General features: G+C 44.2%; 1 protein-coding gene across 1 annotated transcript in view; it reads right to left on the bottom strand.

The window, feature by feature from the left end:
- LOC147705972 (protein-glutamine gamma-glutamyltransferase E-like) overlaps window positions 1-21,445 on the bottom strand; it is a 226,355-nt gene that overhangs the window by 55,410 nt on the left and 149,500 nt on the right. Inside the window, exon 8 of the mRNA XM_086932429.1 lies at window positions 8,437-8,540. Coding sequence (XP_086788555.1) covers window positions 8,437-8,540 — 104 coding nt within the window. The remainder of the gene's footprint in view (window positions 1-8,436; window positions 8,541-21,445) is intronic.

A 21,445-nucleotide genomic window follows, 5' to 3' on the forward strand; every position in this document is an offset into this window, starting at 1 on the left:
CTATTTAAAATTAGAACTTCAATTGTGCGTACGCGGCCACCACATCACATATATCGAGGCATTTTACTCTTGGCGGTATAGACATGACACCCTTCCCAATAACATCAGCGGACATGAAACCCTTCTCAATAGCACACGCGGTCAGCCCCCCAGCCTCCTTACTGTCGCCGAGTCCCTCCGGCGCTTCCGACGATCCACGCATCCCTTCACTGCCGGGATGCGGAAGTAGCCGGTGGAGGGACGCGACTCCGCCCCCCACGTCAACGTGAGGTGCGGCCATCTTGGAATGGGTTCGAAACGAACCTAAACTGCAACAAAGTGGATGGGCTGCAGCGATCTTCATGGCCCATGACTGCTATCAGAGTCTAACCCTTTACAAAGATGCAAGCAAGGGAACTTAATTGAGGCTGTCTATCTTATAAATCAACCCCCTCTAGACTGATTTAGAAATCGACAGTGAAGCACATAAAAATTCTGGCTTTGTTATGAAGTAGACAGGTGTCTGGTAATACAACTCTGTAGTTACCAGATACTTTATAGGCGCCTGATATAAATACCCAGTCCCCCTTTGATGGTATTAGATAAACCTTCGCAAGGTAGGCAATTGTGGGTTCTAGCACCCACAATTGCCTACCTTGCGAAGGTTTATCTAATACCATCAAAGGGGGACTGGGTATTAATATCAGGCGCCTATAAAGTATCTGGTAACTACAGAGTTGTATTACCAGACACCTGTCTACTTCATAACAAAGCCAGAATTTTTATGTGCTTCACTGTCGATTTCTAAATCAGTCTAGAGGGGGTTGATTTATAAGATAGACAGCCTCAATTAAGTTCCCTTGCTTGCATCTTTGTAAAGGGTTAGACTCTGATAGCAGTCATGGGCCATGAAGATCGCTGCAGCCCATCCACTTTGTTGCAGTTTAGGTTCGTTTCGAACCCATTCCAAGATGGCCGCACCTCACGTTGACGTGGGGGGCGGAGTCGCGTCCCTCCACCGGCTACTTCCGCATCCCGGCAGTGAAGGGATGCGTGGATCGTCGGAAGCGCCGGAGGGACTCGGCGACAGTAAGGAGGCTGGGGGGCTGACCGCGTGTGCTATTGAGAAGGGTTTCATGTCCGCTGATGTTATTGGGAAGGGTGTCATGTCTATACCGCCAAGAGTAAAATGCCTCGATATATGTGATGTGGTGGCCGCGTACGCACAATTGAAGTTCTAATTTTAAATAGAGCATTAAGCGGGAGTTCCCCTCTAACACCCCTTGTTGGCATACGGATATTTCTCCCCTGGAATGGGTGGTGGACCAAGTGGTCGTGTTTATCAAGACTAGAGTAGCTTATTCCACACTGGCTATAACGTGACAGCAACCTACATCTATGGAAACATCAGTGTGAACGTGTTCGATCTTTGTTTCCCCATGTGTACAGGTGGCTGTGAATATTGTCGGTCACATGTTGGGACACGTGGATGCTTAACACGGTGCCCCCTTTTGAGTGGTGCTGGTATGTGCTAACGTAGCACCCTCAAGGTAAATTTACTTCAAATTGCGTGTCATTAACAAGCTGCTCCAGTGATGCCCCATATGTAGGGGTTTGAATGACGCACTTTTTGCGTCTCTCCTTTTTATTCCTCACACAGGTCCATAAACTTCATGAAAAGACTGAGAACTTTGTACCCCTCATTGCCCTGATGAAATCGCTAAACTAGCAGTGATGAAACATGTCGGCTTGGGATTGAAAAGAGTTATGGTACATATTTACCATTTTTAAGAAGTGGGGTTCTGCTGCATCAGAATAAAACGGTAAAGCAAGCATAACCCTACCACACTTTTATATATTATTTGTGTGTTTGGTTAGGGGTCTGTACATCTTCTTTGTACACTTCAAATTATGTGTTAGTGGTGAGACGTTTGTCACTATTTGTGTTTTTTCACATCACTATTCTCACGTCTGCACTATTATCTTCCTTAGTGCACTTTTGTCTTTTCACATAGAGAGAGTGGCCAATGATGAGAAGTGGGTATACCGGTAATTACTAACCGGGAACCCCCTCGGGTGGTGCTACCGTGAGGTACTCTCTCTATCTTTCACACTTTTCTGGTGGATGAAGTAAGAGTGGTCCTGTGTGATTTTTGATTTTTGGTATTTACACACATCCTAACCTTTGGATCTATGTCATTGACAAATCCCTGGGGACATTAACAAGGAGGGGTCCCTACTCTTGGTGGTTTTTGATGTGGATGTGTATACATATAGGTGAGGCTCTAATTGTTTAAACAGTGTACGAGTGGGGGGCTGCCTTACCTATCCCTTTCCCCCTATACCCCCAAGTGATTGTTTTGCCTTTTGATGCCCCCAGTAACTGGCACTGCTTCTGGCCCCCAATTTGGGTGGCAAAATTGGCAGGAAAACCAAACTAGCAAGAGCAGTATGCCCGCCTTTGCCAACCCAACACCTCAGGTGGGGAGGCGAGGTGAAGTACACATCTAAGCCCTCGCTAGCCTGAACATGAGGGAACTCAGCCAATTATGGAGAGGCTCATGCTCCCTCCCACTGGAGGATGGCATGAAAGGGGGTGTACCCACCCTAGGGGAGGGATCCATTAGTCCCGACCTGCACACCCCTTTAACACCTCTAAATTTCGTGTTTAGGACAACACTGAACCATACCTCCTCAGATTCTAGGAAGAAAAAAAGACTGAAGAGCTGTGCTGACCCAGGAAGAAGAGGACACCTACAGATTTGGGCCCAGCCCTGCCAGCTGTCCAGACTCCCCCCTGACTACAGCAAAGAAACCGGAGTGTCCAGCAGCCCCCCCCAGAGGCCCTTCCCTGCACTCATATTACAGACTATGCATCCCGTGAGCACAGAATATGCACAACAATCAATCAATCAATCAATCATTGCATTTACAAAGCGTGCTACATACCTGTGAGGGTCTCCAGGCGCTGGGGGGAGGGGGCGCTGTTACTGTTCAAAGAGCCAGGTCTTGAGAAGCCTCCTGAAGGTTAGGAGGTCTTCGGTCTGCCGCAGGTGGAGGGGGAGGGTGTTCCATGTCTTGGCAGCGAGGTGGGGGAATGATCTGCCGCTGGTGGTCACTCTTTGGATGCGGGGGATGGTGGCGAGGTCTGCGGAGCGGAGCTATCAGTTGCGGGTGTAGAGGCTGAGACAACTGTTGAGGTAGGCTGGTCCGGTGTTGTGGAGTGTATTGTGTGTGTGGGTGAGGAGTTTGAAGGTTATCCTCTTGTTGATGGGGAGCGAGGGCAGGTCTCTCAAGTGGGGTGTGATATGGCTGCGGCGGGGAATGTCGAGGATCAGGCGTGCAGAGGCGTTCTGTATGCGTTGGAGACGTTTCAGGAGTCTGGCAGGAGCTCCAGCATAGAGGGTGTTTCCGTAGTCCAGTCTACTGCTGATGAGGGCCTGGGTGACGGTCCTTCTTGTTTCAGTGGGGATCCACTTGAAGATCCTGCGAAGCAAGTGGAGGGTGTTGAAGCAGGAGGAGGAGACGGCGTTGACCTGCTTCGTCATGGAGAGGGTGGAGTCAAGGATGACCCCTAGGTTGCGAGCATGGTCGGAGGGTGTAAGGGGTGCTCCTAGTGCAGTGGGCCACCAGAAGTCGTCCCAGGCCGAGGGGGTGGATCCGAGGATGAGGACCTCCATCTTGTCCAAGTTCAGGTTCAGTCAGCTGTTTCTCATCCAGTCGGCAACGACCTTCATTCCTTCATGGAGGTTGCGTTTGGCGGTGAGGGGGTCTTTGTTGAGGGAGAGGATTAGCTGGGTGTCATCGCCGTAGGAGATGATGTTGAGGTCATGTTGTTGTGTGACGTGTGCGAGTAGTGCCAAGAAGACGTTCAATAACGTTGGGCTGAGGGATGATCCTTGGGGTACACCGCAGATGATCTCGGGGCTTCGGAATGGAAGGGGGAGGAGGACGCTTTGTGTTCTGCTGAAGAGGAAGGACATGGTCCAGTCCAGGGCATTCTCTTGGATGCCGGCGTCGTAGAGGCGTGCTCATAGTGTGTGGTGGCAGACCCTATCGAAGGCGGCAGACAGGTCCAGGAGGATGAGGGCCGCGTTTCTCCATTTTCAAAAGACTCCAAGACCAGAATCCAGAATCCGACAACTCCGTAATTCTACACTCCTCTGCACCCGCCCGCCCAGGCCCGAGGTCGAGTGGCCCAGCACCAAAAGGAGGTCACCCCAGTGATCCAGATCTGGGGTTTGGTGACCCCGACCTACCACAAGCTCTGAGATGGCACTTCCAGCCTCTACCTGAAGGATTACTCCTCCAACCGCAACCAAAGGTGGCAAAAAGATTCCAGCTGCAACCGAAGCAATCTGTAGAGCCCCACCGTGACCAAGAGCGGTCCGAAGAATCCAATGCCAAAAGGGCCCCCACAGCCTTGGATGACCCCAATGATGGTTCCCAGGCATCCCCTGCTTACCTCTCCAGCCAGTGGCCACCTTCAGGAAGTCTTCCTGCCCAAGCCTGCAGCCCCTTTTCCCAACCAAAGGTCTTCATTAAGAAGTACAGGGTCCCCAACGTTTTCTTGGACGCTTGCACCAGGATGCCCCAGTATTGCTGGTGGTGCAGCTTCTGTGCTGTTTGTTGGTCCCGGTAGTGCTGACCTTAACCCCAGGAGCTTTGCTCCCACACCCAATTGGCCTGCCCTTCAGCAGTCCCTAAACGAAGGCCCCTTTAGCCCCGTTGGCTAACATTGGGCCCCAGCACTCTGCATTCAGCCTCCCAAGTACTGCTTGTGGTGCAACTCGAGTGACCATCTAGACCCTGGGGAACCTTGGTCCTAATCCCCAAAACTTCCACTCATAAGTTGTGTACCTCCCTAAGAAGCCACTAACACTTTTTCTCCCATAGCCTATGTTAGGTGATTTTGGGCCTAAACTTTTTCAAGTGTTGATCTGATGTTTGTGTGGAGAAAAGAGAACTAAACTACAAAGTATAAAATTCTTAGTTACCTTGTATCGTGAGATCCTAAGGTGTAGTATCTAGGCACACCACCCCCAGTACTCAAAGTAATATGAAAGTAACTAAAAAGTAATCAGAAAGTAATTACTGTGTAATTCAAACTGCTTTTTAAAGTGAGACACACCTGTAATAATTGCAAATCCTCAATTGCATTTCTGTGTAAAAGCCTACAATTGAAAGTATATTTTACCTACGTCTACCAAGTCCTGCTTGGTTTTAGAAACACAAGAATACGACTATTATAGATTATGTTTTTATCTCACCCTTTCTTGAGGATTGTCAATTGAAAGCCGAGGTTGTCCCTGCTACCTATGGCGACCATAATCCAATTAAAATAGAGTTGAGATTCTCCCCCAGGCCGACTTATAAAAATGAATGTTGCTCTAGGAATCTGACCCCCACTTTGGACAATCTAGGATTCGTTTGGAAAGGTGTCAATAACACTGACTTGTTTTATACAAAGGCAAGGGACTACCAGAGACTTATTGACTCGTGCCTGTCATCACAGCACCATAACCCTGGGGTAATTGGCGACTTCACTAAACTTTGTGAGGCAATTAAATCAATGCTATCAAAACCAATTGTCACAGCACAACACGGACCAAAAAGGTTCAACAGTGAATGTTCAGCAATTAACAGACAGCTATTAACCGCCCTCTAAACCAACCCTAGATGTCACACCCTTATTAAATTATTAGGCAGAAGTATAAGTCAGTTATTTCCCAAAAGAGGAAGAATTATTGAAAGAACGCCGGGATGCCCTTACCCTTGCCTTTACTCTAAAGAAAGGGAATGGTTTTTGGTCTGTGGTCAAAGACATGAGATCTATGTGACAATCATTGACCCTGATAAGTTGTAATATAACTAGTGAGGCATGGGAGGCCCATTTTTCTATGATTTACACAGCCCCAGTACATGACGAGAATCTCTTTGAGCACTAGGCCCTCATTGGGATCTCAAGATCTCTATATGACGTTGAGGAAGCCATTCAACAGAGCTTGCGTAACAAAGCTCCTGGACACGACGGGCTGCCACTTGATCTCATCAAGCACAGACCAGATTTCTGGACGCCGCTCTTACTAAATGTTTTTAACAACTTAACAAGGGCCCAGTTATCAAGTACCTGGTCAACCAGTATTATTGTTCCGATTTTCAAAAAGGGCGACAGCTCCCAACCAAGTTGCTATAGACCGATTTCCCTGATAGACAACACTCTGAAAATTCTAGGGATGATTTTGTACAATAAGATTAAAACATGGACCGAGGAAGACTACATTTTACAACCGTGCAGTTAGGATTCGGGAGTAAAGTAGGGACAATCGAACAGTGCCTAAATCTTTATCTAATTAATGGAAAGCGATCCCCAATATACCTGGCTTTTATGGACCTCACCTCAGCTTTTCGATTTTGTCACTCGGTCAAGTTTATGGTCCACTCTTTTAGAATACGGTTTAGATATGGTTTTGGTTCATTTTTTAGCCTACCTACAAAAGGATCTGAAAGCTCGGGTGACGATTAGTAAGGGTGGTGAGGTTTCTAATGGCATTAGAGTTTGTAGAGGAGTCAAGCAGGGGTGTGTCTTGGTCCCTCTCCTTTTCATCATATACATCAATGATCTACACAAGTCATTGATAGTACTCACCAATGAATTAATGGTAACACACTCCCCACCCTATTATATGCAATGATGAAGTTTTCATGGGGCGTACACCGATCACACTACGCATCTTAGAGCAGGGTTTTGTGGATTTTAGGGCCAGTTTAGATTTGTGAACCAATTTAAAAAAAATTCTATAATGGCCTGCGGGCGAGAAAGAATTTTTGTAACTTTATCACCATGGGCATTCAAAGGTTACAACGCACTTGCATTTTTCCTTATTTGGGGCTGGTTTTTGCTGCTAATGGTTCCTAGTCTGAACATTTGGCTGTGGCATACAGCAGGAACAAGTTCTCTAAGGTTATTAACTTGATTCTTAGTCTTCCTCAGCCAAAAAAGACAGGGGCAGTTTTAGAAATTATGAAAATGTTTAAAGCATACCAACAGCAACATATGGCGCAGAGGTCCGGGGTTTCACAAAGAGCCACAGTATTCAGTGTGAAGAAAACAGATTTTGTTGAAAACTCTTGGGTACGCTGATCTCTGCATCCCAATATGTTTACCATAGCCATTCACTACATTGAAGACTATATATTAAGGCCCACCCTGTTTTATTTTGGTTAGCAATTAGGAAAAACTAAGCAGCGTCCCTTATAAGAGGGATAATAGGAGATTGCCTCAAGTGTGAGAAGGGAAGGGAAATACAGTGGCTTACCACAGTGAGTGCGAGTGTAAGCAGTGTCAATCATGAACAGCTCTTTTCAAATCCAACTGAAATAGATAGTGTGAAAAAAAAAAGACCTTCAGTTGGCCTCATATGCATATCATAGCAAAGCAAGACATGAAAATGAGATCAACAAAACCACTGTTGTAACCTACATGTCTATTGAGAATGTTTCACATATGGCATCTAGTTATCTCTTAAAACCTATAGGCCGCTGTGAGAGGGGACTCCTTTTTCGTTTAAGGGCAGGCACTGTAAAATTCTTACTCTGTTCCCCCTTGGGTACAATGCTAATCTAAACCATCTGTCATATCCGTGCGATGGCCGGAGTGGGCAAACGATACTCCATTTTATATTCTTTTGTAAATTTTATATAAAATATGCAAAATGGCTTTTGACACAGTTTAAAAATAAATCTTGCCTGTCCATCTTGAAGCTACTTACATAAAAATTCTTACAGTGGAAGATGATGAATTATTTCTTCTTGTAGGCACCTTTTTGAAAGTGGCAGTGCATCCCCGTAATACGATGTGCACCTTATCAAGGATGTTCTCACTGAATTAATACTTATACTGTTATTACGATTACCATGAACTAAGCAGACACTTTCTGAAGACTTGCTTTCATAATGACCATAAATGGCATGAACCGAGTGGGCATTAATTGGAAAACTGTTGCATCCATTAATAATATGATGCATATTTATTTGCGATGTTTTTATTAAATTCGTTTTTATATTATTCTTACGACTAATATGAATTTGTGTATTTTAATGCTGCTATGTGACTTGTGCTTTTATGGATATATTCCTATCCGAATAAAGATTTTTGAATTGAATTGAACGCAAGTGTATCTTTTTTTATACTTACCCAATTGGTCTGGATTCAGTCTCTGAGTGTGTGCATCTGCCTTCAGTGAGTGAATACTATAAATGCTTAACACACCCTAACTGCTCACCCACACTACCACAAAGAGAGCTGTTAGTACTTACCTAATTAGCCTCTGATATACCCTGGGGACTCCCTGGACTTTGTGTACACTATACCTTACTTTGGTATAGTATATACAGAGCCAGCTTCCTACAGGCAGGTATTTTGAATGACACCAAGTGAGAAATAAAGGGTTTTACCTGTACTTTTCTCCTGTGGTGTTGCGTCCAGAACTTGCCAACCATCATAGAAAGCTCCCAGATCTTTCCTGGTAAACCAGCCTTCATTCCACACGTGAAAGTTCCTGATGATATGAATGAAAATTGAAAAGGGAGTTCAGGAAAGCAGACTGGATTTATCCAAAGTATAACTTGCTGTTGAGATCATTAGGAGGATCAGCTTCGCTACTTATGTCGACCACACAACATCACCCCTGCACATCCACATGCCATACAGTTTACACCATATCCTGGGATGTTAAGGACATCCCTGGACACGTTCATTTTCAGCAGATGCTTTCTAGCTCCCCCTGTCTAGTACCTCAAGTCCCACCAAGTCACAGCTCTGCTAATACGCTAAGTTAAAACTCTCACAACACCACTGTCATAGCAATATTTTTCATAAAATTCTGTGCCCAGTTAAGAGGTTCAGAAATATTTGAAAATTTGGCAACATTTTGAACAAAGTTTATTAGGACTGAAAGCCCATCCCAGACCTTCCTCAGACATAAGCCCCGAGGGCAGCAACCATAAACTTTATGATACTTGGCTGCTTTTAGCATTGCAGTATTCCCATATCTTGAGAGAATTCTTTGGTGGCTACTTATTTTTATATGCCAAACTTTTATTTGAGAAATGGCTCTGACTTCACCTCAGTGGCTCTGGGCTATCTCAGTTTGCCCAGTTCAATCAAAGCCATTTAAATGAATGGGAAACCATCCACTGTGCTTTGTACATGTTGCCTGTTGGTCCTAAGGTAAATCTAAACTCATGTATTGTTCAAAAGACATTATTCCTTTTCTTGATTTAGCTTATGAGCGTGATTTAAAGGTAAATTACACAAACAGGAGACTTTAGATTACCCATGAATGGAGGGATGAATATGGGTGTCCTGGAAGAAATACTAAACTTCCGATGGACCAATTAGCCTCCTCAGATACATTGAAATGTTTTCTTGGTTGCTTCCAGGGGTAGCTCCACTACTAAGATGGGGGAGCATCGCCCCGCTGCTTTAAAGCAATGGAAAGGAAAAATATAATGATATAACAGAACATGATTTTCATTTTATTTTGAGTTTTGCAGGTACACTGCAGCCAGGTTGTTAGAGTGCATCCAGTTCCCCTGAAGTCGAGGGAGGAGGACTGGTGGCTTCACCTTAAGTGCACATGACAGTTTGACAGGCCGTCTCGGGCCAGCCAAATCGTCATCCACACTTTGCATGTTCTCCACAGGCTCTATTGTACAGCCTGGGTGGAGAACATGCCCAGCTTCCCAGTACCTCTATGAGCGCTGAACAATGGTGCTCAGACCAATCACAATGCTGCTGTAAGGCAGCACTGTGATTGGTCAAAGGATTCTGGGAAACTCTGTACTTCCTGGTTCCTGCTGGAGGAGAGGTGGCAACTGGTGACGGTGACCACCAGGTACGTTTCTTTCTTTCTTCTTTATTTATTTTGCTAACCTCCCCCCAACCCTCCACCCTGCCCGCCACCGTTCCATAAAAGTCATCACTGGTGGCTTCAAAACTCGTACCATTGTTTCAAACTATTTGCACACAAAGACATGTATTGCAAAACAATTTCAGATAGCTTAGACAGGCCTTTAAAATATAAGGTTTTTCTAACTTACAGGAAAAAACCACACTAAACATGAGAGCTAATTTTGAAAGTCTTTAATAGCTACATATAGCTGTTCTTTCTGGTGAATCTAGACCTGAGGAAAAAACAAAAAGCAACGATAACTGCCAATTGGGTTTGGACATGGGCTTCTTCCATGTCCTATGGTCTTATTGAATTTAGGGAGTTATTAGGCTATTAAACAAGGAAATAGGATATGAGTGTAAGTTTAGATAAAGAAGCATGTTTTCGGGCTCTCTGTTAGAAGAATTCTTTAATCTTGTTTTTCCTGACGCTAAGACCAACTAAGACATAATTCCTGTGATTTGCCACGAACAGCAAGCAAAAAATACTAAGAATCATGCTCAATTATATGTATCTTAACAGAATGGAACCCAATCTTTCTCCACATGCAAAGACATTCGGATGCAACTTGCTCACCAACCTCACCACAATGAACATATTGCAAAATTACACAAAGATGACCTGGTACAGCTGTCTCTTCTAAACAATGTTATCTTCGAAAGTGACTTCAGACCAGCTGTTCATGCACTCGTACTTTAGCATCTGGATGGCGTTAATGCCATGCTTCTCACTTCCCAGTCTCCTTGCTGATTTCAGTAAGGGTATCCTACATGTCTTTGCACTGCTCATTAAAAGCCAGAAGAAATGTGATCACATCACCCCCATTCTGATAGCTTCATTGCTGGCTCGTGCCATTTTCAAAACCTACTACTTAATTTACAAAGCCATCATGACTAGCAGCCCCGTTTATCTTAATGACAAAGACAACATATCTGGTGGTTCTTAGCACATCTTCAGCAAGGCCACCATTAGACTGGAGACTAAGAAGTGTAAAAAAGACAAAAGTAAGGCAGCAGGCAACCAGGAATTTGAATAACATCCTTGTATACATAGGGATCACCCAATGCTATTCCATTTAGGAAAGAATTGAATACAAACATCTATAAAGAAAATTACATCAAAATGCAGTAAACAATCGAATAACCAGCTACCTCACCTATCCCTCGTTGACTGCATGCTTTCTTCTGACCCTCTACATCATTTTTGGCAAGGTTTGTACAATACAAATACCACGTACATACATTCATATTTGAAAAGACTCTTAGTAACCATACTTTATTTCACAATGCCTAAAAGAATTAAGGTGCTGATATCTTGTATTTTTGACTGGATTTTCATGTCCTGGGAGAATTCTGCATATTTCTTCATTTTCCCTAGATTTAGTCTATCTATTCTCAAGAGCAGGATATGCTAACAGTAACTTTAGAGATGATACTGTTCCTTGAAATGGGTCTGCTGGCAATGTTTCTATTTTTATATCAATGTGTTTTAGTGTGACTGTTGTTTTCCATTGTGAGTATCCCAGTTTACCAAGGGAATGTTAGCAATTTATTTTGCACAGCCTGTTTATGAAATAAAATATGTTTTTCCATGTTATAAAATATTAATATTACAATTAAATATGCCTAGGGTACTTACAAAGCAGGCTTCAAGGCAACAGGGCGCCTTCATGTAACACATCCCAAAATTAAATTTTGTTATCCCCGGTGGGAAGCCTACTTTTTATAACATAATCGAAAACATTGATCTGGTCAGACTATTGTTATGCAATTATTCTTCAAAGGGCAAATTATTATCCATCCAAAAAAACTTCTACCTAACACACATCCCTACTGCCTTTGTGTTAACCATTTTTAGATAAATTCATGATCTATCCTGATTTTGCTCAATTCAATTACTTGTCCATGTCCACAATACATGTTTCAGATTATTCTCACTTTTATTTACTACCGAATGACATCAAGAAGCATGCTTTCTAGTTTCTATATATAGCAGAAATATCTGTTCTCTGTGGCATGCATGACATTTTGAAATTTCGGCAATATGGAGATTCAATTTGGTGCCTCATATCTCAATCAAATTTGATGATTCAAAGCAGGTTGGTTACAGATCCAAAGGAGGTAGGTTATAATTACTGTCAGCAAACAACATGAGTGATTGATTGGCAATTTCCTTCCCCACAGAATTATATTTTCAACCTAGTCTCCTCAATACAATTTATGGTCAAATATCTACCTGCCTATTAAAATATTAGTGCATTCGATTTGCACATCTATTTCAGCTGTGAGTTACTGCCTAGTGAGTGGTCATTTTGTTTGGTAGGAGTTTAGAGCCTCATTCATGAGGAAGTCATGCAGTGCAGCGCGGCAAGTCACCTTGTTGTGCTGCGTGACAGGGAAAGGACAGTAATGTGTTGTATTTAAGTCACTATGGTGCAGTACTTTCCTTTCCCTTGCACTGGTGCCCTTCTGATAGCCTAGTACCAACAAAGAAACACTTGTACCATGCTACAAAGGTGCCTGTGTTGCATACAGGATTGTTTTTATGCAGGAAGGGGCACCTTTGTGTACTCCTGGGAAGCATGTTCCTCTTTCTATAATGAAACAGGGAGAAATAGAGATATTTCTCCTGGCTACGCCTCTCCTGGGAAGGTTTATGTTTTTGGCACATCCCCAGGTTAACAAGTTCTTGTAAATCTGGGGATGCATAAAAATCCATGGGAGCTGCATAGGAACACCCATACAGTATCCATGGAATGCCTACCCAGGTTAGAGTAACAGAATTAAGTCATGTATGCTGCATTGCATTTCTCCAGATTTCTCAATCTAGTCAAAGACACACAAAGTGGCTTTGCGTAGCTTAAAAAAATATAACTTAAGAGGTTTGCGTAACACATGTACCACATTGTTTGCTGCAAATGTGATGCAACCCTCTCATAAATCAGGCCCGTGTTGTTTTTTTCTCACAAAAAATAATCTTGAAATCAATACTAAACTGATAGGGCTTGATGTCTAAAAGAGCAACATTTGTAATCTTGTTAGCTAGGGGAAAAACGAAAATATCTGATGTTTTGAATGTATGCATTGTCCTACAGTCTATCTTATTAGAGTCTGTTAACTTCCTTAAATGAATACGTTTAAACAAACTCCGAAATGGCTTTAGAAAGTTAAAATCTCTCCAATCCATGACGTAGGAAACTATTTCATACGTTTTGACTACAGTTTTAGTAATGAGGCTGGGTTCTCTATAGCTGACCCACTAGAGCTAGCATCAGTAAAAAATTGTTTGACTGTTCATTGCCTCTTCAACTATCCATCTATTATATTTATCTGCCATACAGATATCTATTGAAATATCATATCATTTACCTATCTAAATATTCAACTATTTGGTATGGGTCAATAATTCATGTTTTGTGTTAAAGGCTAGCACACTACTGTATAAGGGCAGTCACTTTTAGTATGTGCACTTTTTATAGAAATTATATCTTCATGCACAATTAACTAGATCTGACCTTTGTTAGGCCTCACTCTTTTACCACAGTGCCTTTAAAATAAGGAAAACAATTGTCCTTCTAGACGAGGTATGTGAAGCCCCCGTGCACACTCTAACGCCCTACTACATGAGGTCTTATATGCTGCATTGACAAGTGAGGGCAGGACCAGGTATATTAGTCTGTGACTGAAAGATGTGGCTAATTCCGAACTCATCACACATCAGACCTTATCCACCATAGCATATATTGCTCCAGGCAATTCGGTCTCCAGGCACAATACTTAGTTCCACATTCACAAAGCGCTACCAGTGGGAATCCAGCAGACAAAATGGGCAATTAAGAGGACACTGCTCTCCAAGTGTCACAGGTAGATGGTGTGGGTCCCTCGTGGGAGGTCTTTGATGTCCCTGAAACCTCCACAAGAAAACAGGGGCAAGGCAACAATCCCTTGGAGAGCATACTTCAGGGTGCCACATAGCAGCAGGTAGTCATACCAAACCAGCCAATATTCAAGAAGGATGTATGGTCCCTTCCAATGGCAGTAATCCTCCTTGTGCACAACAAATTCCTCTGGCAGTATGGCAATGTGCACCATGCAGTTCAGGAACGTTGGTCCCATATCACAAGTGTATCTCTACCTTGCTGAAGTGTGGCACCAGTAGTAATACTGTAGTGTGCCTTTGAAGTGGGGATGGTTCAGGGGGTTTCCTTTGAACCCCAGTTGTATCCCCTAAATTTCAGTCCTGTCTGCCATGGGGCCATTGAATGCAGATCTTAATCTTTAGTGGGCCATGATCTGACCCCAGAGGCCAAGTATCAAAACGTCTTCCTTCAATCTATCCAGCTAGGCCCTCAAATGGCAGAGGTCTGTTGTTCCAGCTGCATGCCCAATGTTTTAGCCCTCTCTGAAGAATGCACAGATGTGTTCCACAATTCCCCAGTGTGGACCAGAATCAAACTTAGAGGCACACAAAGAGTGTGACGCACTTCCGACATTTAAACAGGTTGGAATAGTTCCTCAAATGAGCGTACTCTGCTTTGGAGACTTGATGACATTTCTCTTTGTAGCGGAAAAAGCGCTGAGAAATTGCGTGACTGGAAGAAACTGTAACCAGTATAATCCGAGGTGGATTTTAGACGCCACTACACCAGAAACCCATTGCGGTTTGGAATTATCACAGCACAAAAAAAACAATTCACACACAGGATATAGCCTTGAGGAATCGTGGTTCAACCTCCCAATTGCGACAAAACACGTGTTGGCTGTAGAGAAATTATCTCTGAAGAATTGTACACAATAAAGTGACCAACAAGGAAGACGGAAGACTAATTTCATTTACACAGAACTCATGTTTGAACTTGTGGAAACACGTCATATACCTATATCATCTTTGTTTTAGGAGTCAGTTATGGAGGAGAAACGTTTCTTAGTATCCAGGAATGCCGATAATTGGAAGCTGGTATTCTTTCTCGCTGAAGGAGCCTGAGACCCAAGGACACATCAACCGTTGCTGGACTGAGTACAAGTTTCGGTAGAAAATTACCTACGAGAGGCGCCTGGCCAGAGGAGGTGTTTCAGGGGCGTGTCTATCAATTGTGCATTTTGTATTAGGGACAGTGCCCCGTGAGATGAGTTAGCAGAGAGCCGTAGGAGGGGTCAATTCTTAGAAGACAGACTTCAAACGAATTCCGTAGCTTTGGCTGCTGACCCTTAAAATGTGAGTGTACTTCTTAGGAAGTCTTCTCAAGCTGACACCTTTTCTTGATCTTGCCTGGGGAAATGCTAAGTAGGGATGCCTCGTTAGTGATAGTGTAGGGATAGATTAATCGATTTCTTGTGCAGCCACTAATGAAGACTAAAATAGATATTGGAGCAGTTATTGCTTGTTTAGTATTTTTGGAGTTGCTCATTCTCTTTATGCTGAACCAAATTACATTGATTCGTAGAATGAACTTTGCATTAGTGCCTATGTATATTTACAACCTTGTTATGAGGTGCTTGTATGTCCAGTTATTTTTTGCTTTGTAATAAACCCCTAAAATTTGAATTTGGAGTCAGTGATCCTTTCAGAGTTAGCAATTATCCAACCTCTGGCCCACCTGTATGGGTGAACCCCCTACTCCCAAGACAGAGGTTAAGAGTCTGGGAGTATGGCTGGAGACAGATCTCACCTTCAGGACACAGGCTAGGAAAACAGCCGGCATCTGCTATGGCCTACTTAGATCATGCAGAAAGGTGCTCCCTTTACTACCACCCCAGTCCCGTCTGCTGACGTTACCCAGGAGTCACTGTCCACCTCTTCTCTGGAGGCCTTAGCTCTGCCCCTTACTGGCATCACTGCCAGGGCCATTCCCAGGAAACCCTCAAAGAGGAGCTGCCTCCTGTGCTGGCTCCAAAGGTTTGGGCTCCTTCAGTTGTCCAGTGGGCTTGACTGGCCCATCCTTGGTACAGTGTGACAGCTGATATATTGATGCAGATGCTTCATCCCCACCCTTTTTTTCCTCTGGACCTGAGTCTAGCACTGCAAATTGCTCCCCTTGTGTTAGGAGGCCTTTGTTCTTGCTGCTGGAGACAAATGTAATTAACTTGATACCTGAGCTGTGATCCTGATCTGAGCCAGAGAAATATAACAATCCTGGATGAACCATAAGTTGTATCATCTTGAAGTCACAGATTTGGGTTTGGCATACAGGTTCCATTCCATTTCGGTATGCCACTGGCTTCTGTAGGATAAACAGGAGCGAAACACGGGGGCGGAGCTAGGCACGTCTGAAGATGGCCACTTTCTAAGTGAGCTCCTTCGATCGCTTAAACATCCTACATCAATTCTGCACCACGATCCTGATGATGTGGTAAACATGCAAAAATAATAAATCGGAACACCTAACCGTCTTGTTGAGCTGACTCTCATAACCTGAAGTGGCCCAAAGCCGGAGAAAATAAACTTGGGAAAACTCAGCCGAGGCGCGACCTGAACAGCGTGTGCGGACTTAAACCTGCCCGCGACTAAATAAGACGTGGTGAGCGCGAGAAGACGATGGCGTGCCAGGAGATGCGACTGGGTCTGCAGCCCTTGATTCACATGCTGTGAGCAGGGGACAGTGATCGCTCCTGAATGGTGTGGAGGCTGGAGAAGAAGGTATGCTCCCTGCGTTCATTACGAAGTCTGAAGGTGAGAGCTGCCTGGTGAGCGGACTGCAATCCTAGAACAGCGGCTGGGGGTAGCGCCTATGCAATGCACTTGCCGGCTTCGCTTCAGCAACCAGGGCTTCTCATCTGCGGTGAAAACGAGATATGCCATTTCTACCCTCTGCATGCTTCGGTGAGCCTGCACTTCTTAGGCGCTCAATATAAGGTTGGCCAGGCTGCACACGAGAACAAACAGAGCAAGCACCGTGTGATGTGCTGAGCAGGGCTGAACTGTTAAGAAATGCACTGTGACATAGACCTACCCCAGTGTACTACAGGGTTGACTGGAGAGCCTAGCAGCCGAAACTGATTGAGAGGGGAAACATCACTTATCTCTTTGCTGCTCACTATTTAGCTGCAGAGGCCCTGAACGCAGATTAGTTCATAACTCACAGATTGCCATAAACCTACCAGGCACAAAATGTGAAGGAGTATATCTACCTTGCAAAGCATAACGTGCGAGATCCGGCCTAGCCGGAAGACACTATGCTGGAGAGTGTCGTGGGTGGTTTCAACCCCGCACATGCATTGTCCACGGAGGGGAGATCCTTACCCAACCCGGGACTCTTGCAGTGCCCACGTCTGATTACACACTACGATCCAGGAACAGAACCACCCCCAATGTGTATCTGTTACTAACCTTACAACAATACCCTGCGACACAGCACAATACAGCTGCGGCCGAAGCATCTACTGCACGGACATTTGGAAATGCACTCTATACAGAAACCACTGCCTTATAGACCTGTAAGCAACAACATTTTATAAGTAACTAACTTCTTCCTTGGGCCTCTGTGTCATCGCACGCCATCAGCCCTACAGCTGGGCTGATCTATACCACTGCAACATGGGTAAACCCGACAGAAATCAACCCAAGCTAACGTTTGAGCAGCAAAAAAAACAACTGAGAATGACCCAGAAGGGCATCACGGCGTACAATAGACCACATCCACTGCGGTGGGATTGCCACTGGAGATGTTGTAATGTAATGTAATGTAAAAAGAATTTATTGAGCGCATCATACACCGGGCGGTTTCTGGCGCTTCAGGCCATGTTCTCCTTGATACAAAGAACAAAGAACAATTACCTATAAGGGCTCAGACCCTGGTTCCATCATAGACTATATATTTGTGTCCCCAGGTATCTTACACGGGGTTGTTTCTTATGGAACAATTGTTTCTCCATTAAGTGACCATAATCCTGTGTTACTCGAGGCGAATTGGGGGGATCTCATGGGGCCTATGTTTTGTCCAGACAAGTCAAGGCCAGTACTCCACCCTGTGGACCAGGGGAGAAGGCTAAAGTGGGCAAACGTGGTCCCAGAAAATTTCTATGCAGATCTCCTTCCAAAAATTGAGGGTTATATGGTGACCTGTCTGGACTCCAGAGCTGTAAATTCTGAAATAATGGGGGCCTTTGAATCCATATGTATACAAATCTCGAAAGAGCTAACGGCTAGATTAGGGCAGGGAGCTAATAACCAGCGTCGATGGCTTGATCGGAAGTGCTCAAAAGCACATAGAGCGCTAATGCTAGCCTTAAAACATAAACTCGAGAGATAAGGCGGACTTTAGAGCAGTGTATGGAGACTCGGCCTCTGAAGCTTCTGGATGTCTACCAACAGCTCCTGAGGCCGCCCCAATACTCTTCGATGAAGCAGAGGTGGAGACAGCTATTTTAGAGACAACTAAGAATAAAGCCCCGGGGTCGGACGGGGTCCGGCAGACTTTTATAAACACTCACTGAAACTTTGGGCCAGAATATTATCTAATGTATTTAACACTGCCAATTGCAGCTTGTTGCCTATCACTTGGGCCACCTCAATCATAGTGCCAATCTTCAAAAAAGGACAGCGAGGTGACCCAGGGTATTATAGACCCATATCCCTTTTAGATTCTGCAATTAAAATACTCAGCAGAGTCCTTCTGGTTAAGTTGAGGGATAGCATTGAGAGCTGTGGGGGTCTATCAAACATCCAGTACGGGTTCAGAGAGAAGAGAGGCACCCTGGAGCAGTGCTCCAATTTGCATCTGTTGATATCAAAGTATACGTTAGCCAATGAGGGGTCGTTATTTTTGGCCTTTATGGACCTCTCCTCGGCTTTCGATCTGGTGAATAGGGCCAAATTTTGGGCAATCCTTCTGGAGCTCGGGATAGATGGGGCATTGGTTAAATTCATGGCGCACCCTTCATCATGAGCTGTTTGCCAAAATTAGGGTCACTAACGAGGGAAGGTGTACGACCCGTTTTAAATCGATGAGAGGAGTGCGCCAGGGCTGTATCTTGGCACCCTCCTTTTTACCATCTATATTAATGGCCTGGGTCTATATCTGGAGGAGGTGGATGGGGATGTCCGGCGTATAGGATATGCAAAGATCCATTCTCTCCTATACGCGGATGACACTGTACTCATAGCCTGCACTGGTAATGGTCTCCAACGCTTACTGGACGCATTTGGGGCGTTTATGGATAGGCTGGACCTAAAAGTAAATGCTAATAAATCACACACTATGGTGGTCGGATTCCATAGTAATAGGGGTAAATCAAAAATCTTTAAATGCAAGGGTGAAGCGGTTTCTAGAGTGGCAGTGTTCCCATACTTGGGGGAGCTCTTCAATGAGAGGGGCTCGTGGGGTCCTCAGGTAAGGGTAAAGAGCCTATCTGTGGCTAGATCAACTGCGGCACTTATGGGGTTCACAAAAGGTTGGGGGCTAGGCCGATGGAGGCCCTGTTAAAAGTCTACAATTCTAAATGTATTTTAATTGCGATGTATGGTTCAGCCTTATGGGGCTATGTACATCTCAAAACAATCCAGAGGGTGGAAAAAAGGTTCTTGCGTTCCTTGCTGTCCGTTCCCCAGTCCACCCCGACTTTTTCGATCCATGCGGAGGTGGGCTTGGACTATGTCACCGATAGGCTTATTTGGCACCGTTAATATTCTGGCTAAAGACTTGGCTTTTATAAGGAACTAACCCTTAACCACGCGATTATAACTGACATCATGTCCTTAGATCACTCCAAAAAAGTGCCCTGGCTGGCTTATTTGAGAAAGACTTTTGAACAGCTGGGACGCCCGGAACTCTTCCTATCACCATCTTGTATTAGGAAGGACCTTGTGGACCTGATTAAAAAGCAATTTAAGGAGGGGGCCAGACTAGTACGTGAGGAAAGAGAATTGCTGAAACCCACAGTTAGATCACACTATATGCTATTAAGTTCCACCTCACTCGAGCCATATCTTAGGATTGTCACAAGGCCTCTTCATAGGTTTTTATTGATTAAGTTTAGATTTAATCTGATTCACTTTTATTTGGGCAGCAATCCAACTTGGGTCAGACCAGACATAGCCACACCTTGCATTTGTGATAAATTCTCAACTCAAGACGCAATGCACTTTGTTATGTTTTGCGGGCTCTTTTCTGACATAAGAAAGAAATATTTGCTGCCCATTCTGAGGGAGGCGGGCTTCACTCAAGTGAGGCCGGCACTAGTCTACCTTCAGTCATTGAGCAGCACACGCATCATATTTTCTGTGGCTAATTTCTTAGTGGCGGCATCTAGAATTAAACCACACAATGCGCAATTGATTGTAGCATAGTGAGTTTTTAATTACATTATTTATGTATGTCATTTCTTCCGACCTATTGTATTGCACATGTTGAAAAAGCATTATATCTTTTTACATGTATATAAATGTTTTATGCCTTTTATGATTCTTAACAAATCGAATAAAGTGTATTTGACTGACTGATACAACCCACCAACTCTAACATAGATGGCAAGATAGACTATCTAACTTACAGAGTGAATCACATGTCTGAACGGCTACATAGACACACTGAAAGAATTGACATGGCGGAACGTCGCATATCGGATACAGAGGATGCACAACGGCAAATAGAAACCAAAGAAGGCAAAATGGATAAACATCTAGAGGCGTTGAGGTGAAGGCCGAAGATCTTGAGGTGCGCTCTCACTGAAGTAACACTCGCCTTATGGGCATAGTGGAAACGACCAACACAGGGGACATGGAATGCTATATTGGACAATTACTTAGAACTCTCTTGGGCAAAGGCACTTTCTCTGACGTTTTCATTGTTGAAAGAGCTCATGGATCACTGGCTCCACCACCACCACTTGGGACCAGACCACGTCTGATCATTGCAAAAATCTTAAATTACAGGGACCATGATGCGGCACTTTGCAAAGCCCGGGAACTGGGCAGCTTAAACCACCAAGGTATGGACAGGTTATCCCAATTTTACCCCACAGGTCCAGGATGCAAGAAAACAATTTGTGGGAGTAAAAAAGAAACCCAGAGAACAAAAAATCTCATATGCAATGATCTACCCGGCTAGATTGAACATATCTGATGGTGGAAAAGCTGTGATTTACAATGAGCCTAAAGATGTGCTCAAATACTTACAACAGAACGGGACTCAATCTATATGCCAGAAATCGCCCTGAAGAGGGCCAGAAGAACAAACTGGTACCTCGGACGTTGAATAATAGAGATATCTGCCCTGAACTTCTCCCTATTTAGAAATGTGTACAGCGAATTATATGACAATAACTACATAATGTTACAGACGTGTTAATTGGAGCTTCATAATTACGTGTTTGCTATGCAACAGACGATATGACCTAATACAATGCATGTCTGTCCATTTAGGTATGAACATGCTGCCAGAATTGGTATGATAATCATCCAAAAATGTTATCGATAGCAGGTTCTGTTGTATGGAATGTAGCTGTTAGTGAGTGACCCCCTGGGTGACATTCGTCATCAGGGTATCCGGATGGCAGCATTCGTCCCTTTGTGTG

The sequence above is a fragment of the Lissotriton vulgaris genome, chromosome 7 (assembly GCF_964263255.1).
Source record: "Lissotriton vulgaris chromosome 7, aLisVul1.2, whole genome shotgun sequence".
NCBI lineage: Eukaryota > Metazoa > Chordata > Amphibia > Caudata > Salamandridae > Lissotriton > Lissotriton vulgaris.